The sequence below is a fragment of the Salmo salar genome, chromosome 11 (genome assembly GCF_965601325.2).
Source record: "Salmo salar chromosome 11, fSalSal1, whole genome shotgun sequence".
NCBI lineage: Eukaryota > Metazoa > Chordata > Actinopteri > Salmoniformes > Salmonidae > Salmo > Salmo salar.
The window spans coordinates 19,743,328-19,760,900 of record NC_138301.1 but is presented as its reverse complement, the minus strand read 5'-3'; the positions used below and the strand labels follow the sequence as shown (position 1 = coordinate 19,760,900).

At 43.7% G+C, this 17,573-nt stretch overlaps 1 protein-coding gene across 4 annotated transcripts in view; it reads left to right on the top strand.

Moving 5' to 3' along the window:
- LOC106562102 (F-actin-monooxygenase mical2b) overlaps positions 1 to 17,573 on the top strand; it is a 47,794-nt gene that overhangs the window by 10,232 nt on the left and 19,989 nt on the right. For 2 of the 4 annotated variants that reach the window (XM_014126691.3, XM_045689125.2), the window contains exons 2-10: positions 3,201 to 3,581; positions 10,943 to 11,150; positions 11,643 to 11,759; positions 13,653 to 13,754; positions 15,826 to 15,981; positions 16,141 to 16,241; positions 16,814 to 17,071; positions 17,176 to 17,291; positions 17,388 to 17,514. In XM_014126691.3, coding sequence (XP_013982166.1) covers positions 3,321 to 3,581; positions 10,943 to 11,150; positions 11,643 to 11,759; positions 13,653 to 13,754; positions 15,826 to 15,981; positions 16,141 to 16,241; positions 16,814 to 17,071; positions 17,176 to 17,291; positions 17,388 to 17,514 — 1,446 coding nt within the window. In that variant the 5' untranslated portion in view covers positions 3,201 to 3,320. Of the gene's footprint in view, positions 1 to 3,200; positions 3,582 to 6,243; positions 6,361 to 6,892; positions 10,572 to 10,942; positions 11,151 to 11,642; positions 11,760 to 13,652; positions 13,755 to 15,825; positions 15,982 to 16,140; positions 16,242 to 16,813; positions 17,072 to 17,175; positions 17,292 to 17,387; positions 17,515 to 17,573 lie in introns of those variants that run through there. The other 2 variants (XM_045689126.2, XM_082957781.1) reach the window with 2 other exon arrangements.

Sequence of the window (17,573 nt, the reverse complement as noted above, 5' to 3'; positions counted from 1 at the left end):
ACAGATGGCATATCGATCTCTCAACACCTGCTGCACAGTGGAAGATGAGAGGTGGTGTCACTCGGCCCAACTCCAGTAGGCAGCAGAGCAGATACACTACATGACCCTTTGCTGCTATAACAGCCTCCACTCTTCTGGGAAGGCTTTCCACTAGATGTTGGAACATTGCTGTGGGGACTTGCTTCCATTCAGCCACAAGAGCATTAGTGCACTGATTAGGCCTGGTTCGCAGTCGGCATTCCAAGTCATCCCAAAGGTGTTCGATAGTGTTTAGGTCAGAACTTTGTGCAGGCCAGTCAAGCTCTTCCACACCGATCTCGACATTTCTGTATGGACCTCGCTTTGTGTACGGGGGCATTGTCATGCTGAAACAGGAAAGGGCCTTCCCCAAACTGTTGCCACAAAGTTTGAAGCACAGAATTGTCTAGAATGTTATTGTATGCTGTAGCGTTAAGATTTCCCTTCACTGGAACTAAGGGGTCTAGCCCGAACCATGAAAAACAACCCCAGACCATTACTCCTCCTCCACCAAACTTTACAGTTGGCACTATGCATTCGGGCAGGTAGAGTTCTCCTGGCATCTGCCAAACCTAGATTTGTCCGTCGGACTGCCAGATGGTGAAGTGTGATTCATCACTCCAGAGAATGCGATTACACTGCTCCAGAGTGGTGAGCTTTTCACCACTCCAGCCGACACTTGGCATTGTGCATGGTGATCTTAGGCTTGTGTGTGGCTGCTCAGCCATGGAAACCCATTTCATGAAGCTCCCGACGAACAATTATTGTGCTGACTTTGCTTCCAGAGGCAGTTTGGATCTAGTGAAGCTACGCGGTTCAACACTTGGCGGCCCCATTCTGTGAGCTTGTGTGGTCTACCACTTCACGGATGAGTTGTTGTTGCTCCTAGACGTTTCCACTTCACAATAACAGCACTTACAGTTTACCGGGGCAGCTCCAGCAGGGCAGAAATTTGACAAACTGACTTGTTGGAAAGGTGGCATCCTATGACGGTGCCAGGTTGAATGTCACTCAGCTCTTCAGTATGGGCCATTCTACTGCCAATGTTTGTCTATGGAGATTGCATGGCGGTGTGCTCAATTTTATACACCTGTCAGCAATGGGTGTTGCTGAAATAGCCGAATCCACTCATTTGAAGGGGTGTCCACACACTTTGTATATATAGTGTACCTCCCCCAGACCCTGTGGTGTTAGTTGGGGTGGTGGAGAGTGGGGGACGACACTGCAGCAGGTCCTGCTGGGCTGGGCTCACCTCTCCCCTGGCCAAGCCCAGCACAGCCCAGCCCTCTCCATGGATGATTTGAATAGCAAAGGACTGCTATTCCCAAACCTCACAGAAGCCATGGTCCCCACCCATTAAGTTCCCATATTTTTAGGAGAGGTTTCCATGTTATGCTTTTATGTTGTGCTCTGGTGTGGATTTCCTGGCATGATTTTCAAATGTTTGATTAGTGGTTTTTGAAAGAGGGGAATGGGTTATTTTTCTTATTTTTCAATATATGGTGCGTGAGGGTAATGCTAAAAGTATAAGTAAGCATATGTAAGCCTCAATCATAATTAATGAAGAGTTTTCAGTCTCTCTCAGTTAAGGTGTGGCCTGAGTACCACCCTGGCCATTCAATGATACAGAGAGGTTGTCCTCAAACTAATATTCTGTTTCACTTTTATCATTCGGACCTGTCAAAACATCAGTATTATCATAGGGAATTCAATGGCTTTGAAATCCTAGAGTGGAGCGAAAAAAAAGACACAACTCTCAACATGGTCTCAGAGCATTTCGTATTATTCTGAACGTAAAATTTGAGACATTACATTTAGTATGTGTTACGTTTCGTATGGTATGTATTCATTTGTGGATGTTGTATGATATGTTATGAATGACAATTTGTATGATAAGATACCTATTGCAATTTGTACAATATGTTATGAATTTGCAAAATGTACAATATGTTACGCATTTGAAAAACCTCTAATATGTTACAAATTCACATTTGTTTTGGCTAACATTAGCTAGGTGGCTAATACTAACATTCGTTTTTTAGGGGTTAGGGTTAAGGTAAGGAGTTAGGTTAGGGTTAGGGTTAGCTAAAAGAGTTAAGGTTAGGAAAAGAGTTAGCTAATATGCTAAGTAATTGCAAAGTACCTAAAAAGTAGTAAGTAGTTGCAAAGTTGCTAATTAGTTAAAATGCATATCACTCATACTAATTTGAGTGTCCCAGATATACATTTACTACGTAATGTAGACCTATGAGACCAGTCTACAACTCTAGGAAAAATATCCAGGGGTAGGAGGTGTCCCCGTTCTGCAGATTAAAAACATTTACCTCTGTCCAGTTTTCAGCCACAAGACAAGCACTTTTTTCTGCCTGCTTAGCAGTATGTCCGTGTCCACTAGTGCCAAGTCAGTGATGTGCAAACAGGCATGGACCGAACTGTTTGACCTCACTGAGCTGTCTGGTATTTTTATCAATAGATTTGGTCATTAGAATGAAATGCACTGTACTTTGTAGATGGAAGCCATGATTCATTAATGTGTTGATATTCTCTGTGTTACTGTATGACCTCCTGTATTTCATTTAGTTCATAGAAATGGGAATACTGTATGTTTTGAAACACGTTTCTATTTTGAGCTTTTGAACTTTGGCATTGACTTTTGGAAATGTGCACTCTTCCACAGTCCTTTGTTGACTAGAAATGAAGACAATCATTATCCCAAGATCTATCTAGAAACAATCAGTTAGTATGGCATGCTGTATTAGTTTGTCAGAAAATAAAAATGCTTTCTTTGAGAGCTCAAACACATCTATTCTTACACTGGAAATGTAAGTCAGTGATATGAAGTAAAATAAATGCAATGAAACCAGTTCTGTAGAAAATCAGTGATTGTTGCAGGCTGGTTAATTGACTGTCTCCCTAATTGTCTTCCCCATGCCCAATATGAACGTGTCTATTCCCTCTGTGATTATTCTGAAGAAGGCCATTGAAGGCTGAAACGTCAACCTTTTAAACTTACATAATAAAACTAAGAATGGTTAGCGAGGGTTGTGCCTTTTCCTGTCCAACATTTGACTGTTTAATTATTTTTCCCAATGTTACATAAAGTTCCATCTGTTAAGGATTCTACACTTCTAAAAGCCATGCGATGACATCAGACTCAATATGTTTTCTCTGTACCTCCTCAGATTGGGCAGGACCATGGGGGCCAGGCTGTGGGAGTAGCCACTGAGACAGCTGGGGGAGAGCGAGAGAGGAGGAAAGGCAAGCCAGCACCAGCCAAGCACCCTGCACTCCTCCTGGGAAATATGGGGGAGACAGAGGAGGAGAAGGACCAGGCAGGGAAGCTGTTTGAGAACTTCATCCAGGCCTCCACCTGTAAGGGCACCGTGCAGTCCTTCAACCTCCTGTGCAGGCTGCTGGATCTAGACCCTCAGGACCATGAGACGTTCTACTGTAGTTTAAAGACCAGGCTCACATCCTGGAGGGCCAAAGCCCTCTGGACCAAGCTAGACAAGAGAACCTGCCACAAGGAGTACAAGAAGGGCCAGGCTTGTGTGGGCACCAAGGTAAGCTAACAGCCACTCACCATGACATTCAAAGGACACATGCTTTGCATCATACAGAGGTGTTGTATATACCTCTGGTGTTATTTGCACACTGTAGACAGAGCTCTGTTGCATGGAAGTCTTTGGAGACAAAAGAGACAAAGAACTCCAAGACCATCAGCGTGAAAATTGTCTTGACTGCACAGTGCACACTCTACAGTAGTTTGAAATAAGATCCCAATATATTAATGTGGAAGTAATATTTATGAATGTTATGCATTTCACTTCTCTTTGTGTAGCTGTGAGTTGTATGACTGGTCTGACCCATTGGACTTATGATTAATCAGGATTCAAGTCACAATAGTGACAGGTGTGACTGATTCTCTGCATTTTACCCGGCTGTAATCGGTTTTAGATAATCGGTAGTTTGTCCTTCCTTAGTAGAGAAGTGCTCTGTCATAGGGAGAGTAGTGACTTAGGCAACGTCATGGTCATCACTTTAAACTGTACCTGTCAGGACACATTAAATCAGCTACTATCCTTTACTGCAGCTGGCGCATATAAACAGCTGAGAAGGTGTGTTCTTCTGATCAGACAGAACTCGAAGTTCATCTCAGTATTCACACACGTATGTTCACAAATGCGCATGCACGCACTCACACACACACACACACACACACACACACACACACACACACACCACACACACACACACACACACACACACACACACACACACACACACCACACCCTTAAAGCGTCAGCATGCTTCAGTTCGGTTGGCCTTCTCTTGAAAAACTAGAAAAAAGCGGCAATGGTATTGTTGAAGTCGGAAGTTTACATACACCTTAGCCAAATACATTTAAACTCAGTTTTTCACAATTCCTGACATTTAATCCTAATAAAAATTCACTGTTTTAGGTCAGTTAGGATCACAACTTTATTTTAAGAATGTGAATGTCAGAATAATAGTAGAGAGAATGATTTATTTCAGCTTTTATTTTTTTCATCACATTCCCAGTAGGTCAGAAGTTTACATACACTCAATGAATTTTGGCCCATTCCTCCTGACAGAGCTGGTGTAACTGAGTCAGGTTTGTAGGCCTCCTTGCTCGCACACGCTTTTTCAGTTCTGCCCACAAATTTTCTATGGGATTGAGGTCAGGGCTTTGTGATGGCCAATCCAATACCTTGACTTTGTTGTCCTTTAGCCATTTTTCCACAACTTTGGAAGTATGCTTGGGGTCATTGTCCATTTGGAAGACCCATTTACGACCAAGCTTTAACTTCCTGACTGATGTCTTGAGATGTTGCTTCAATATATCCACATAATTTTCCTACCTCATGATGCCATCTATTTTGTGAAGTGCACCAGTCCCTCCTGCAGCAAAGCACCCCCACAACATGATGCTGCCACCCCCGTGCTTCATGGTTGGGATGGTGTTCTTCAGCTTGCAAGCCTCCCCCTTTTTCTTCCAAACATAACGATGGTCATTATGGCCAAACAGTTTCTGTTTGGTCACATTTCTCCAAAAAGTACGATCTTTGTCCCCATGTGCAGTTGTAAACTGTAGTCTGGCTTTTTATGGCGGTTTTGGAGCAGTGGCTTCTTCTTTGCTGAGCGGCTTTTCAGGTTATGTCGATATAGGACTCGTTTTACTGTGGATATAGAAACTTTTGTACCTGTTTCCTCCAGCATCTTCACAAGGTCCTTTGCTGTTGTTCTGGGATTGATTTGCACTTTTCACATCAAAGTACGTTCATCTCTTGGAGACAGAACGCGTCTCCTTCCTGAGCGGTATGACGGCTGCGTGGGCCCATGGTGTTTATACTTGCGTACTATTGTTTGTTACAGATGAACGTAGTACCTTCAGGCGTTTGGCAATTGCTCCCAAGGATGAACCAGACTTGTGGAGGTCTACAATTTATTTTCTGAGGTCTTGGCTGATTTCTTTTGATTTTCCCATGATGTCAAGCAAAGAGGCACTGAGTTTGAAGGTAGGCCTTGAAATACACCCACAGGTACACCTCCAATTGACTCAAATGATGTAAATTAGCCTATCAGAAGCTTCTAAAGCCATGACATCCTTTTCTGGAATTTTTCAAGCTGTTTAAAGGCACAGTCAACTTAGTGTATGTAAACTTCTGACTCACTGGAGTTGTGATACAGTGAATTATAAGTGAAATAATCTGTCTGTAAACAATTGTTGGAAAAATGAGTTGTGTCATGCACAAAGTAGATGTCCTAACCGACTTGCCAAAACTATAGTTTGTTAACAAGAAATTTGTGGAGTGGTTGAAAAACGAGTTTTAATGACTCCAACCTAAGTGTATGTAAACTTCCGACTTCAACTGTACATTTTGAGACCTCATAGCCAGTATATACTTCCTCAAAATAGTCAGATTTAATCTAAGATAACTCAACAAATATGTCATTAATTTTGACATTTTTGCAGAGGAGATCTTAGTCGCGCAATTTTACATCTAACTTAGATGTTTGGGTGCAGATGCAGTATTTCTCTAACAGATGAAAAAATCCTCACTGAAGTCCAAAACGTACAAACGCCACAAAATGTCATCATAATATATGCACAAACTCTTCCGAACTGTTTCGGCTTGGAAGCATGCCAACGCCTTTACTGTAACTCACTTCAGCACTATCCTCATTCCTCCTCATCCACAGCTCTACAGAGTCTTGCCCCTTTCAGCTTGGCAGAATGGTGCATTACAAAGCTACACAGCACCCTCAATCAGTCACCAGAATGCTTTCATAACACACAGCCACAGACAGCATCACTCAGTAAGTGTGATTATTTTCCTTAGTTCTACTGAGAGGGTGGTGTTCTTTATTGGGCCCTCCTGAAAGGTTGGAACCCTGCCCAGATATTATTAAAGTGTGTTTTAAGTTATCCAAAATAAGACAGATTTTACTAGTTCTCTCTGATACCAACTATAAACCCGGTTGGAACACCATATACCCCCTTGATCTGAGAGTATGCCATGATTAGGTGCTATCCCAGTTCTAATGAACCTTTCATTTAAAGTGTCTGATTGTCTTTAGTCCCGTGCCAAAGAGTTTCAGCTAGGTTTCCTCAGTCTGACAAGCCACAGGACAGCGCTGAATAGCCTTATTGATCAAAGTAATAAAACAGATGTACAGTACAGTCTCTGAGTTCTGGGTAATTAACCATACTGTTGGTACAGTAGGAGAGATTCACATAAGTATTTTATTACTCTGGCTGTGTGGATGGAAGTGTATTTTCTGAAGGAGAAACGACCTTGTAAAAAACATAGGCTAGAATTCAACTTACCCTCTCTTCTTATGTTTGAAGTCTGTTTACAGAATAGGAGATTAAAGGCGTAAAATGATTGACGGACATCTCCCACAGATAGTGGTACAGTATATGGCTCTCCTGTTGTGATTAAATGACTTTACTTTCTTCACAAGGAGTGGATGGCTTAAGCGATGAGTTAGGGTTTGGTGGTGGTTCACAGGGAATAATAACGTGATAGCATTCCTCACCCAGCCTCTGGAGCCTGCTGGAGCTACAATCTGTATAGGATATGAAGTCATCCCCAGTTTGTTACTGCATACACCTGGTTATAATGCTAATGACACACACCTACTGTTGGTTTCTTCTATATACGTTTTTAATGAGGAACACAATGAAGGCCCATATTAATATTTTTTAAATACGAAGCAGATACACTGAACAGAATGGTCATAGGACACATGTTACTGGGCTTAGTTTCTTTCACTGATTATGCTGTTAAATGTAAGTGCTTTAGGCCTGTTGAAGTGGCTTCTTGAGCCCGAGATCTGACAAGCTTATTTTAAAAGTGTCAGAGTTGCTTTGTGCTCGTCTCATCTGAGAGGTCTGGAGAAGTGAGCTGGAGTGGGAAGAGGCCCAGTGAGAGAGACGATTAGTTTTCCAGGGCGGTGCCGCTGTCCAGTGCCAGATTCTATGGAAACTATTTGGACCGGCTATGTCCTGAAGGTGAGCTCCTGACCTGCACTTCAGCGCCAGTATACCTCAACAAAATACAGACACTGTTTTCTATTAAGGATCTGATTTGTGTGTTCTCTGCATTTCTACATCACAATTACAAAGTAAGCCCTCTAATTATTAGGCAATCTAACTCCACATTATGACATATACTATTATTGCAGTAATAGCCTAATTAAATGAAATGGCAAATAGCTTGATAGTTTGTAGTCTCCGTTGTGCAAACATAATTCTCCTTGAGCTAGGTAATATGTTTGGAATGGTTTGTGCATTCATGAAATACCTTCAATCATAAGTGCTACATTTCATTTCCTTTTTCTTATGTGAACTTTTATGCCTCTATAATGTTGGCACATACCTCATGTATGAATCACATGGAAACGTTTTCATTGTATTATTGTTTATTATTGTTTATTACACTGTTCAATTCCCCAGTCTCCTGCTCTTTAGACGAAACTACAGTGAAGACATGAACTCGTTACTTCACAACCCACTGAATGTGGGTTAGCATTAAAGACAGAACAACTGTTTTTTATTTCCTACTGTATTTCCCCCCTCATTGTAGAGGAGCTCTCCTTTATAACAGGTTGTCTATGCCATGCTCGTAAATCTCACCCTAGATGGCCCATCATTGAACAGTGTGTCATCAACATTTCCATGCTTGGCATCCTCTCTTGATATCCCTTAATTATATGGTTTGATACTGTGGAAAAGTGTGCTTCCACTGAGCAAATAATTCACTGTATGGAACCTTCTACGGTATGATTTGAAAGTTCAGAGACACACTGTGCCCTCCTTGCCTGTTTCTCAGGCCTATTTCATGCTCAGACAGGAGTATTGCACCTTTTCTCCTCTTCTAATTCCCATGAAGTCTCAGATGGCTGTCTGCGAGGGTTGCCAGTTCATGTTGTGGCTTTCCCGGTGGTCTCTCTCAGTTGAGTACCTTAAGTCTGACGTTTTGTCCCAAAACAGCGTGAGCCACCACTGTGCGCTGAGCCAAGCTAGTGAGGCATCACATCATGTCTGCAGGTGCACGGGCTCCGCTCGCTCACTCACACACACAGTCAGTTTGTTTTACTCCGGTGAAGCCAGAATAAGCATGTGTGTTAAGGAGCTCCACTCAGCCCAGTGTTGGGTGGTGTTCCTGTCAATCTAACCTGGCTGGCAGCATGAACACACTGGAGACCACCAGTTAGCTAATGTCTATGATCTTAGAGGACATACTGTACTCCGTAGACATACTGTACTCCGTAGAGTATAACAAGTCATTTGTATTCATTCAAAAACAGTGCAGTTATGGAGGATAATGCTTGGTTCAGCAGTATCCTATAGTTTTGAGCTCCATAGATTGATCAGGACTCTAGCAGAAAATAATTACCAACTGCCTGACATTGTGTCCACTTTCCATTTTGATAAGCATGTTTGAGTTGGCCTCCAGTCTACATTCTGCATGATCTGAGTATGATAAACTGTGTACGTGGCCAATAAACTTTGATTTGATTTTGATTTGATTGACAGCTAATAGGGCTCCAGGTGCAGTAAGTAATGAACGGGAGAGAAGTGAAAGGTGAGGTGGGGTGGGGGGGTCTTCCACTCCTGGTGAGGGGGTGAGGTCACAGGTGGGGGACAGACAGGAAGTAGCTGTGGTCTGACTCAGCAGAACTGCAGTGGGCCCTCAGGAAGCCCTCCCATCTGCGATAACACAGCATCGCATAGAAACAGGAAAAACAAACCACTCGTCTCTCATAGCACCATAGAGATAGACTAAAACAAAAGTAGTGCTTTGATAGTGATTATCTAGCTCATATCAGGGGATTGTGTGGTTAGGCACATCTGAATAAACTGAGCTGATGTTGTTCTGTGTTTGTGAATAAGGCATTGTTCCACATGTTTTTTTCTTTTTCCTCTGTGGCGGTGATGCTTAACACACCTGGCACGTCTCAGTGACTGTCTGATTCTCCTGACAATGTTTAAAGAGCCCATTCACTTTAATCACCCGTCGTGATGAAAAGAACTGGGCCAGGCCTGTCCAGACACAGCCACGCACAGCCACCTGGGTTTGACTAGTATACCCGATGAGTATTGAATACCTCGTACTCTTACCCCTAGGCTGCTAATGTTATGTTCTCCTTCGCCTCCTGATGACACCCTGCAGCAGACTCACACACGCAGAATGAGAAAACAGAATGACTAAAGCCCAATCTTATTTTTATTGCCGGGAGCAGCGGTACCATTTATGGTGTGATCTGGGCAGCTGGCACGTTTAGCTCTGTAAACAGCACCCTGGGAGAGAGCGGGAGAGAGAGAGAGAGAGAGAGAGAGAGAGAGAAGGGGGCGGGGATAGAGGGGGGAGAGAAAGTGAAGGAGAGCGAGTGGGAGAACGAGAGAGAGAGAAGGATAGAGAGCTAGAGAAAAAGAGAGAGAGTATACCCCATTCAGCACAGAGCTACAGTATACAAACATGATAAGGCCCCTGAGGCTGGTGCTGAAACACGATCGTGTCACAATACTGATCGGAGTGACACCTGGGAGTTCCTGTGGCCCTTCAGGCAGACACACAGGGTGACAGGAAGTGAGTCCCGCTGTTCAAATATACGGCTGGGGATTTAGAGGTCAGGTGTGTGGGTTGACTGGGCTGGGGAGGAAATAAGGGATCTGAAATGAAAAGGTCACAGTGGGCTGAGATGGCTGAGCCTGGTTGAGAGAGGCTCTGATTGGTTATAAGGATAAGGAAACAGGAAGCAGCCCAACTCGTTGGCCACTACAGGGGCTACTGTCTGACTCAAGAGTGGTTGGATAGTGAGATGATTCCTCAGAAGAACTAACACTCCAAAAAAGTCCCTTCTCATCCTTTCTAGAAGGCTGGATGAAGTCATGTTCTCGCCACACATTCTCAGAAGGATCCTTTAACCCACAAGAACTGACTTCATGCATATTTGAGGGAGGCAGATGCATGAATCATGTCTTTGATAGGACTAGGCTGTAATAAGGATCTACAGTTGAGGTAATGACACATACTCTCCCAGCGCTGGGTCAGAGTAACACACAACATACTGTCACCATAAACATCCACCCTAGGCACTCTGTCTGTTTACTTGGCAATATACAGTAAACACTCATCAACTCATCCCCTCATATTTCATCTGCTATTGAGTATGTCTACAGGTTTAAACAATGATTCTATTTTCAGTAATATTATTTATTATGGTGATAATGCACGTATACAGTATATGATCTCTTTGGCAGGCATATGGTTATGATGTACACATGTATTGCATTTTGTGTAACAGAAATGTGACTGAAATACAATTTTGAGTCCTATTTATTTGCATTCATAATGATAATGGTGTCCCTCTGTCATTCTTGTCCCTGTAGTGCCTTATCATCGGGGGAGGCCCATGTGGCTTGCGGACGGCCATCGAGCTGGCTCTGCTGGGGGCCAAGGTGGTGGTGATTGAGAAGAGGGACACCTTCTCCAGGAACAACGTGCTGCACCTGTGGCCCTACACCATCCACGACCTCAAGGGCCTCGGGGCTAAGAAGTTCTACGGCAAATTCTGTGCTGGAGCCATAGACCACATCAGTAAGTACCTTTACATGTGGGGTAAACATCTCATCAGGAAACCTTTCCGCCCGTACAGCCATAACAGTTGTTATTAATAACAGCCGTTTCCCATTGCCCGACATGTACTTACTTTTGCAACGGAATATTTTGCTTATCGATATTGTTGGATTCATGTTCTTAGCTTATGATTATGCTATTGTATCCTATTCCCCTCCAAAGCAATTTTGATGCTTGATGCTGCCAATACCTTCCATTGCATAATGTCAAGGTTGTAAGCCATGGAAGGGGAACCTTCCACCTGCTCTTAGCTACAGAGATACAAAGCAGAGCTGCCAACTGCTGCTGTTAAAAGCAAATCTTTCTACAGCTGTCAAGTGTGTGTATAATGTGTAAATGCATGGATGCCTGTGCAGTGTGCATGTACTAGGTACTGTATTAGATAAGCCAGAAAAGCCAGCTGGGTTTCTTGCATGGTTCTAAGACCTCCTGATTCTTGTCTTTGTTTGCCAGGTATTCGTCAGCTCCAGCTCATGCTGCTGAAGATCGCCCTGCTCGCAGCTGTGGAGTTCCACGTCAATGTGGAGTTTGTCAAGCTGCTGGAACCTCTAGAAAACCAGGAGGATGACGGTGAGTGACAGTCCACTTACAGGTCGTCACTTGCAGTAGCTATATGTCCATTGAAATCCATCAACATTGGCCTAGTACCCATCATCTCTGCTCCTTTCTGGTCACCCTTCCGGGTCTTTTGGATGTAGTTCAGTGTTCAGGCAAGGGCTAGGTTACAGCATTTGGGACCAGACTTTCAATAGCAGACAGGTTAGTTGGGGTTGAAGGGCTTTATGAATGCATTTAGAGAACATCAACAGTGCACCTTAACATTAGCTTTGCAACAGTCAGTAAGACTGTTACAGATGTAGGATTTTAATTTGAGCCAGTTTGCTACAGCAGGAAAATAATCCTGCAGCAACAGGAAATGGGAATTATTATGTGGATTATAATTAATGAACATTTTTGTAGAGGTTGATACATTTATCTTAAGGGAAAATACAGTATGAAAATTCAAAGTGGAAATGACAAACTTTAGAATCATTTTGAAAAACCTCAAATACGCTACAAGTTTAACATTTCATGCATTGCAGGAAAGTTCTCCTGCAACAGGTTGATCAAATTAAGATCCTACATTTGTATGTGGCTGCCCAGAGGATCCCAACACAGTATATTCTCTCCCATTCTGCTGCTTTACAGCACTGTACCTTGAGCTACAGGGAGTTACTGCAGTCCACAACTAGTACCTGTTAGAGTAGTTCTGCCTCCCCCATTCAACAGTGAATCTCCTTGGCAACCAGCAGTAAACAGCAGCACTGTTACAGCAGTGCACTGATCACCCTTTAATTTGATATTTGCATTGCCATGGAAATCAAATGTTTAAAAGTCATAATCATTGCTTCACCATTCCTATTCAGCTGCTAATGGTTAGCAACCTCCCCAGATGCTAATGTTATTTTATGGCTGCTGCTGAGCAGAGCACACAGTAATATCAGTGAGCAGAGCAGACCTATTGGCTTTGTTTAAGGAGCACTAGAGCCAAATTACGGCTGTGGAAGTTAATTAAGAGCTGATTAGCCAGTGTAATTACAACCGTGCCCCCTCGACCAAGTTCTTATAACAGTACAGTACTAGCTGCTTCAAGGTGTGAATGCTGCGTGGTGTGTGGTGATGTGGCGCCGAGCTGAAAGGCTGGCTATCTGAAATACTTCTACACTTGACCCCCCTCTCTCCTTCAGAGTTTTGTTGATTGGACTCCTGGACTGGGGGTCATTAGCTATCCCATGTGGCATCCTCGACAGCGACGTCAACCAACGGATAAAAACAAGAGTCTTTACTAAATTTGGATACAGAATGGTCCCCCTAGTTTTGCTGTCACGGGGTGCTCGGTGTCCTTGACATGATGGAATGCATTTTTGACATGGTGATATTACACAGCTGATAGACAGCCAACCCAACGCTGCTGGGGCCTCACACTGCCTCTGTGGCTGACATTATTCACCACATTTGATCCACTATGTACTAAAACGCTGTAACATATTGAATTATATACTGTAGCTAGCTAGCGCTCTGGTATCAATTACACAGTACAAGTGATACTGACATTAATCAACATCTTATATAATTACAGCATGGTATAGTCTGCTGAGCTAAATGACACAATGTGTGTGGCCTCTGTGTCACCCTCTTTGTTGAGAGCTGTCAGGATTAGCAAACCCTTTTCCCCACTGGTGTTGATAGGCATCATAAATATTGTTCCCCAGAAATAACAGGCCAAAAGAGCAACCAAGTAAATGTTTTGTCTGTTTCTCAAGCCCGCGTCCTCTCATTCTCTCTATCTGGGTTGAACTCTACCCGCTTGTATACTGATAAGTGTGTTTGTTTGAGGTGTGTGTCCCTGTGAACTGTACTGACCTTCTCTCCCCTCCTCTCCTCCCTTCCCACTCTCCCTCCTCTCCTCTGTATGTGTTTCAGGGCCTGGCTGGAGAGCTGAGATCAGGCCTGCCGATCACCCCGTGGCTAGTATTGACTTTGACGTGGTGGTGGGGGCTGATGGGAGGAGAAATACCCTGGAAGGTGAGAACTCTGGAGGGATGGGAGGGTGACGGGCTGTATCCATGCAGAGTATATCTACATACCGTTAATGATCTGACCCCAGACATAGGATATGGTGATATGGTACTGTATATGATATCATGTGATTACATCCGTGGAATGGCTCTCTCTGAGATGCTCAATATGTTTACTAAACACTACTTGCTCCAAAGCTAAATTTAGCTCCAAGTTCAAATGCAGTTGGATATTATCTGAAGCGCCTTCAAACACAATTTCTATATTGAAACTTATGTTTATGTAGCTTTGTTGACAGTGGCTTGTTTCAAATAATATCCAGGACACCTTTCTTATATCATTATTTTGTCTGGATAACAGCCTAACAACTGTAACTAAGAAACATACAATTGTTGTTGGCTGAAGCTTTTGGCTACAAAAAGCATCAATTTAAAAAGGCATAGTCTCATCCAAGAAAGTTAGGAAGCCATAAAATGAAACTCACCTCTGTAAAACGATACCCTATGTGATGTCATTAACGTCTCCTTCAAAGGGCAAGGTTACACATGAACTCACCATCTCTCTGTACCTTAATCAAAAAGATCTTGGGCCCTGTGTGTGTTGTCATCTGGATGCTGTTCAACTGTTGATGCATGCATGTTGGACTCTCCCTCACAGATGCCCGTCATCCCCTCACCAATCCACATCAGATACTTATTCCTAAAAAGGGCATTTTCTGTCTCCAAACAACGAGACGTTTAGGTCATCGTTGGATGACGAAAAGCCTGAGGAAAACTTTCTTTTTAGAAGTCCTTCTACTTTTGAACTGCCATGCAAGCCCTGTCTGAGAGGAGGGTTAAATATACCGCAATCTGTTCTGTACCCAGCTAATCGTCTGAGAGGAACACAGCTGCATTGGGAAGAGTGATGTGAGGAGGGGAAATGCCCCAGTGAAATAGCAGTGACCGTAATGGAACATTTCTGGCTCATATTAAAATGCTACCTCCTCCTAGAACAGCGTCTCTCAGAAGCTCATACATTATTTTGTAGGAGGAAGAGAGGCTGAACACATTAGAACATTCATCCTCCTTTCCTTCCTGAGTCACAGGTCTAGAGGTAATGAGGAGGTATTTTCTTTCACTGAAGGGCTTTGGTGCAGAACCCTCCTCTTCCCCAGGACAGTTATAAGCATACTAACATGTGGCCTGTGGGACATACAGCCTGCAGTGACATACAGTATCCCGGGTATTGGCTGTGGTTGGTTGCCTTTTCCAGGCTTTAAGGAGCTTTGGTGGAGCTTTGACACCACAAAGAGACGTTTAAAAATGATATCACCATATTCTCTTGCACAAAGGCAAGGTTTTGCATGTCATTTAAAAAGTCAGAAAGCTTTTTATAAAACCGTAACTGTGAGAATAGCACCAACAGGAATTCCAAGTGAATAGTAGTCTGGCATTAAACGTCTGAGCCCATGGTTCAGTCTATTTTAAGGCTTGTCTGCAGTTATGTTTGGCCCTGGATAGGACACAGAAAGTTTATGTTAAATGAACCTCTAAAATGTCTCCATTAACAACAAAAAACTTTTCAGCATCAGTGAGAGGATGGCAATTAACTCTTTAATGCAAGAAGCATTTCCCCAATGTTTCTATCTGAAGAGGAACTGATTCTGTTCTATTGTGGTTGATATCCTAAATAGCAGAAGTGTAAGCAAATGCAGCCAATAATAGTATATATTGTAAAATCTCACCGTGAAAAAAACGATAGTCCAGTTCATGTAAGGAGTGGCTGCACTCTACTCCACCTAAAGTTGTGAAAGTTATTCAACCTGGAAAACACATTTATTAGATCAGAACATTTTAGTACTGACCCAACTCTCCCGCCGAGGCTTTTGCTCCCCTGGTGATATAAACAGTATCACATCGGTAACAAGCCTCTCTGATCCTAAAATAACTGGCCTGTGATTACAGCTCAGTGCTAGATTTCCTCTGGATTAGTATGCCTCCGCAGGCCTGGCCAGAGAATAGTAACATCCCATCCCTGTCTCTCTTTCTCTCTCTCTTCCCCTCTTTTTCTCTCCCCCTCTTTCTCTCGCTCTCAGGGTTCAAGAGGAAGGAGTTCCGTGGTAAGCTGGCTATCGCCATCACGGCCAACTTTGTCAACAGGAACACCACGGCCGAGGCCAAGGTGGAGGAGATCAGTGGTGTGGCCTTCATCTTTAACCAGAAGTTCTTCCTGGACCTCAAAGAGGAGACAGGTGGGCCTGAAATCCACCACAGACAATGAGTCAGCCAGAGGAGCAGACTTCCCTCAGAATGCACTTAAATCCACACATTGTCAAACAACAGCAATCTTCAACCCTGTCATTATCATGGGGGGTTTTAACCTTCCTGTCTGTGTCTGTCATTTGTTGCAGGTATTGACCTGGAGAACATTGTGTACTACAAGGACAACACACACTACTTTGTCATGACAGCGAAGAAGCAGAGCCTACTGGACAAGGGGGTCATCATTCATGTGAGCAATCATTGTTTAGATCAGGGATCATCAACTAGATTCAGACGCGGGCCGATTTTTCTTGCTGTCTGAGGGTGTTGCATTCAGATGTGTGTGAGAGAGAGAGGAAGAGAAAGACAGAGAGAGAGGGGGAGAGAGAAGGAGAGGTGAGGAGTTAATAGAGGAGGGTGCTGGGTCGGAGGAATCTCATCCTTGGTGGTCTGCCAGCTGAACAGCCCATGAGCTGGGCGGGCACCACAATGACATCCATGAAAGCTAAGTGTTATAAACATCCCTAAAGGAGCACATATTTCACTGGCTTATGACTCCCTCTCAGCGCCTGCTCTCACTTCAATTGCCAGGGTTCTGCATGAGTCATCCCATGAATTCATTCATAAAGACAAAGTGGGACTTTGAGACTGGCGTCACAGTACAATTTCAAGAGCATCCATCTTTAATGGTCCTCCAATATACGAGCTGAATAACTGTTGTTACACCTAGGGTATCAATGTTGCATCTCATTTAACCTCTTTGACTTCATCCTTTTGGTCATGGTCTCTCATAAACACAATTCCCCTGACTTTGTCTCGTAGGACTACATAGACACAGAGATGCTGCTGAGCAGTGAGAATGTGAACCAGGAAGCTCTGCTGGGTTACGCCCGCGAAGCTGCTGACTTTGGCACCAACTACCAGCTTCCCACGCTGGACTTTGCCATAAATGCCTGTGGCCAGCCGGACGTGGCCATGTTTGACTTCACCAGCATGTATGCTTCGGAGAACGCAGCGCTAGTCAGAGAACGCTTCGGACGCCAGCTACTGGTGGCACTGGTTGGGGACAGCTTGTTAGAGGTGAGGAGGCTGTCACAACAGTGTTTAATCATGCTTTAAAATGGTAAAATAAAACTACATGTGCATGTTCAGCAAAATGTACTGTTATGTGTTTGTGTGTGCAGCCGTTCTGGCCCATGGGTACAGGGTGTGCGAGAGGCTTCCTGGCTGCTTTTGACTCAGCCTGGATGGTGAAAAGGTGGGCTGAGGGCATGACCCCTCTGGAGGTGCTAGCTGAGAGGTCAGTGGTCAGCACACATACTGTACACACACACACACACACACCACACACACACACACACACACACACACACACTAAATATATGCATTTCTCCAGGGAGAGTCTTTACAGAATTCTGCCGCAGACAACCACTGAAAACATTGCCAAAAACTTTGAGCAGTACACCATTGACCCTGGGACTCGGTATCCCAACCTCATCTCCACCTGTGTCAGGCAAAACCAGGTACGAAAGACATTCTCAAGGATCACATTGTTTACTGCAGTATTCACTTTTTCCTGTCA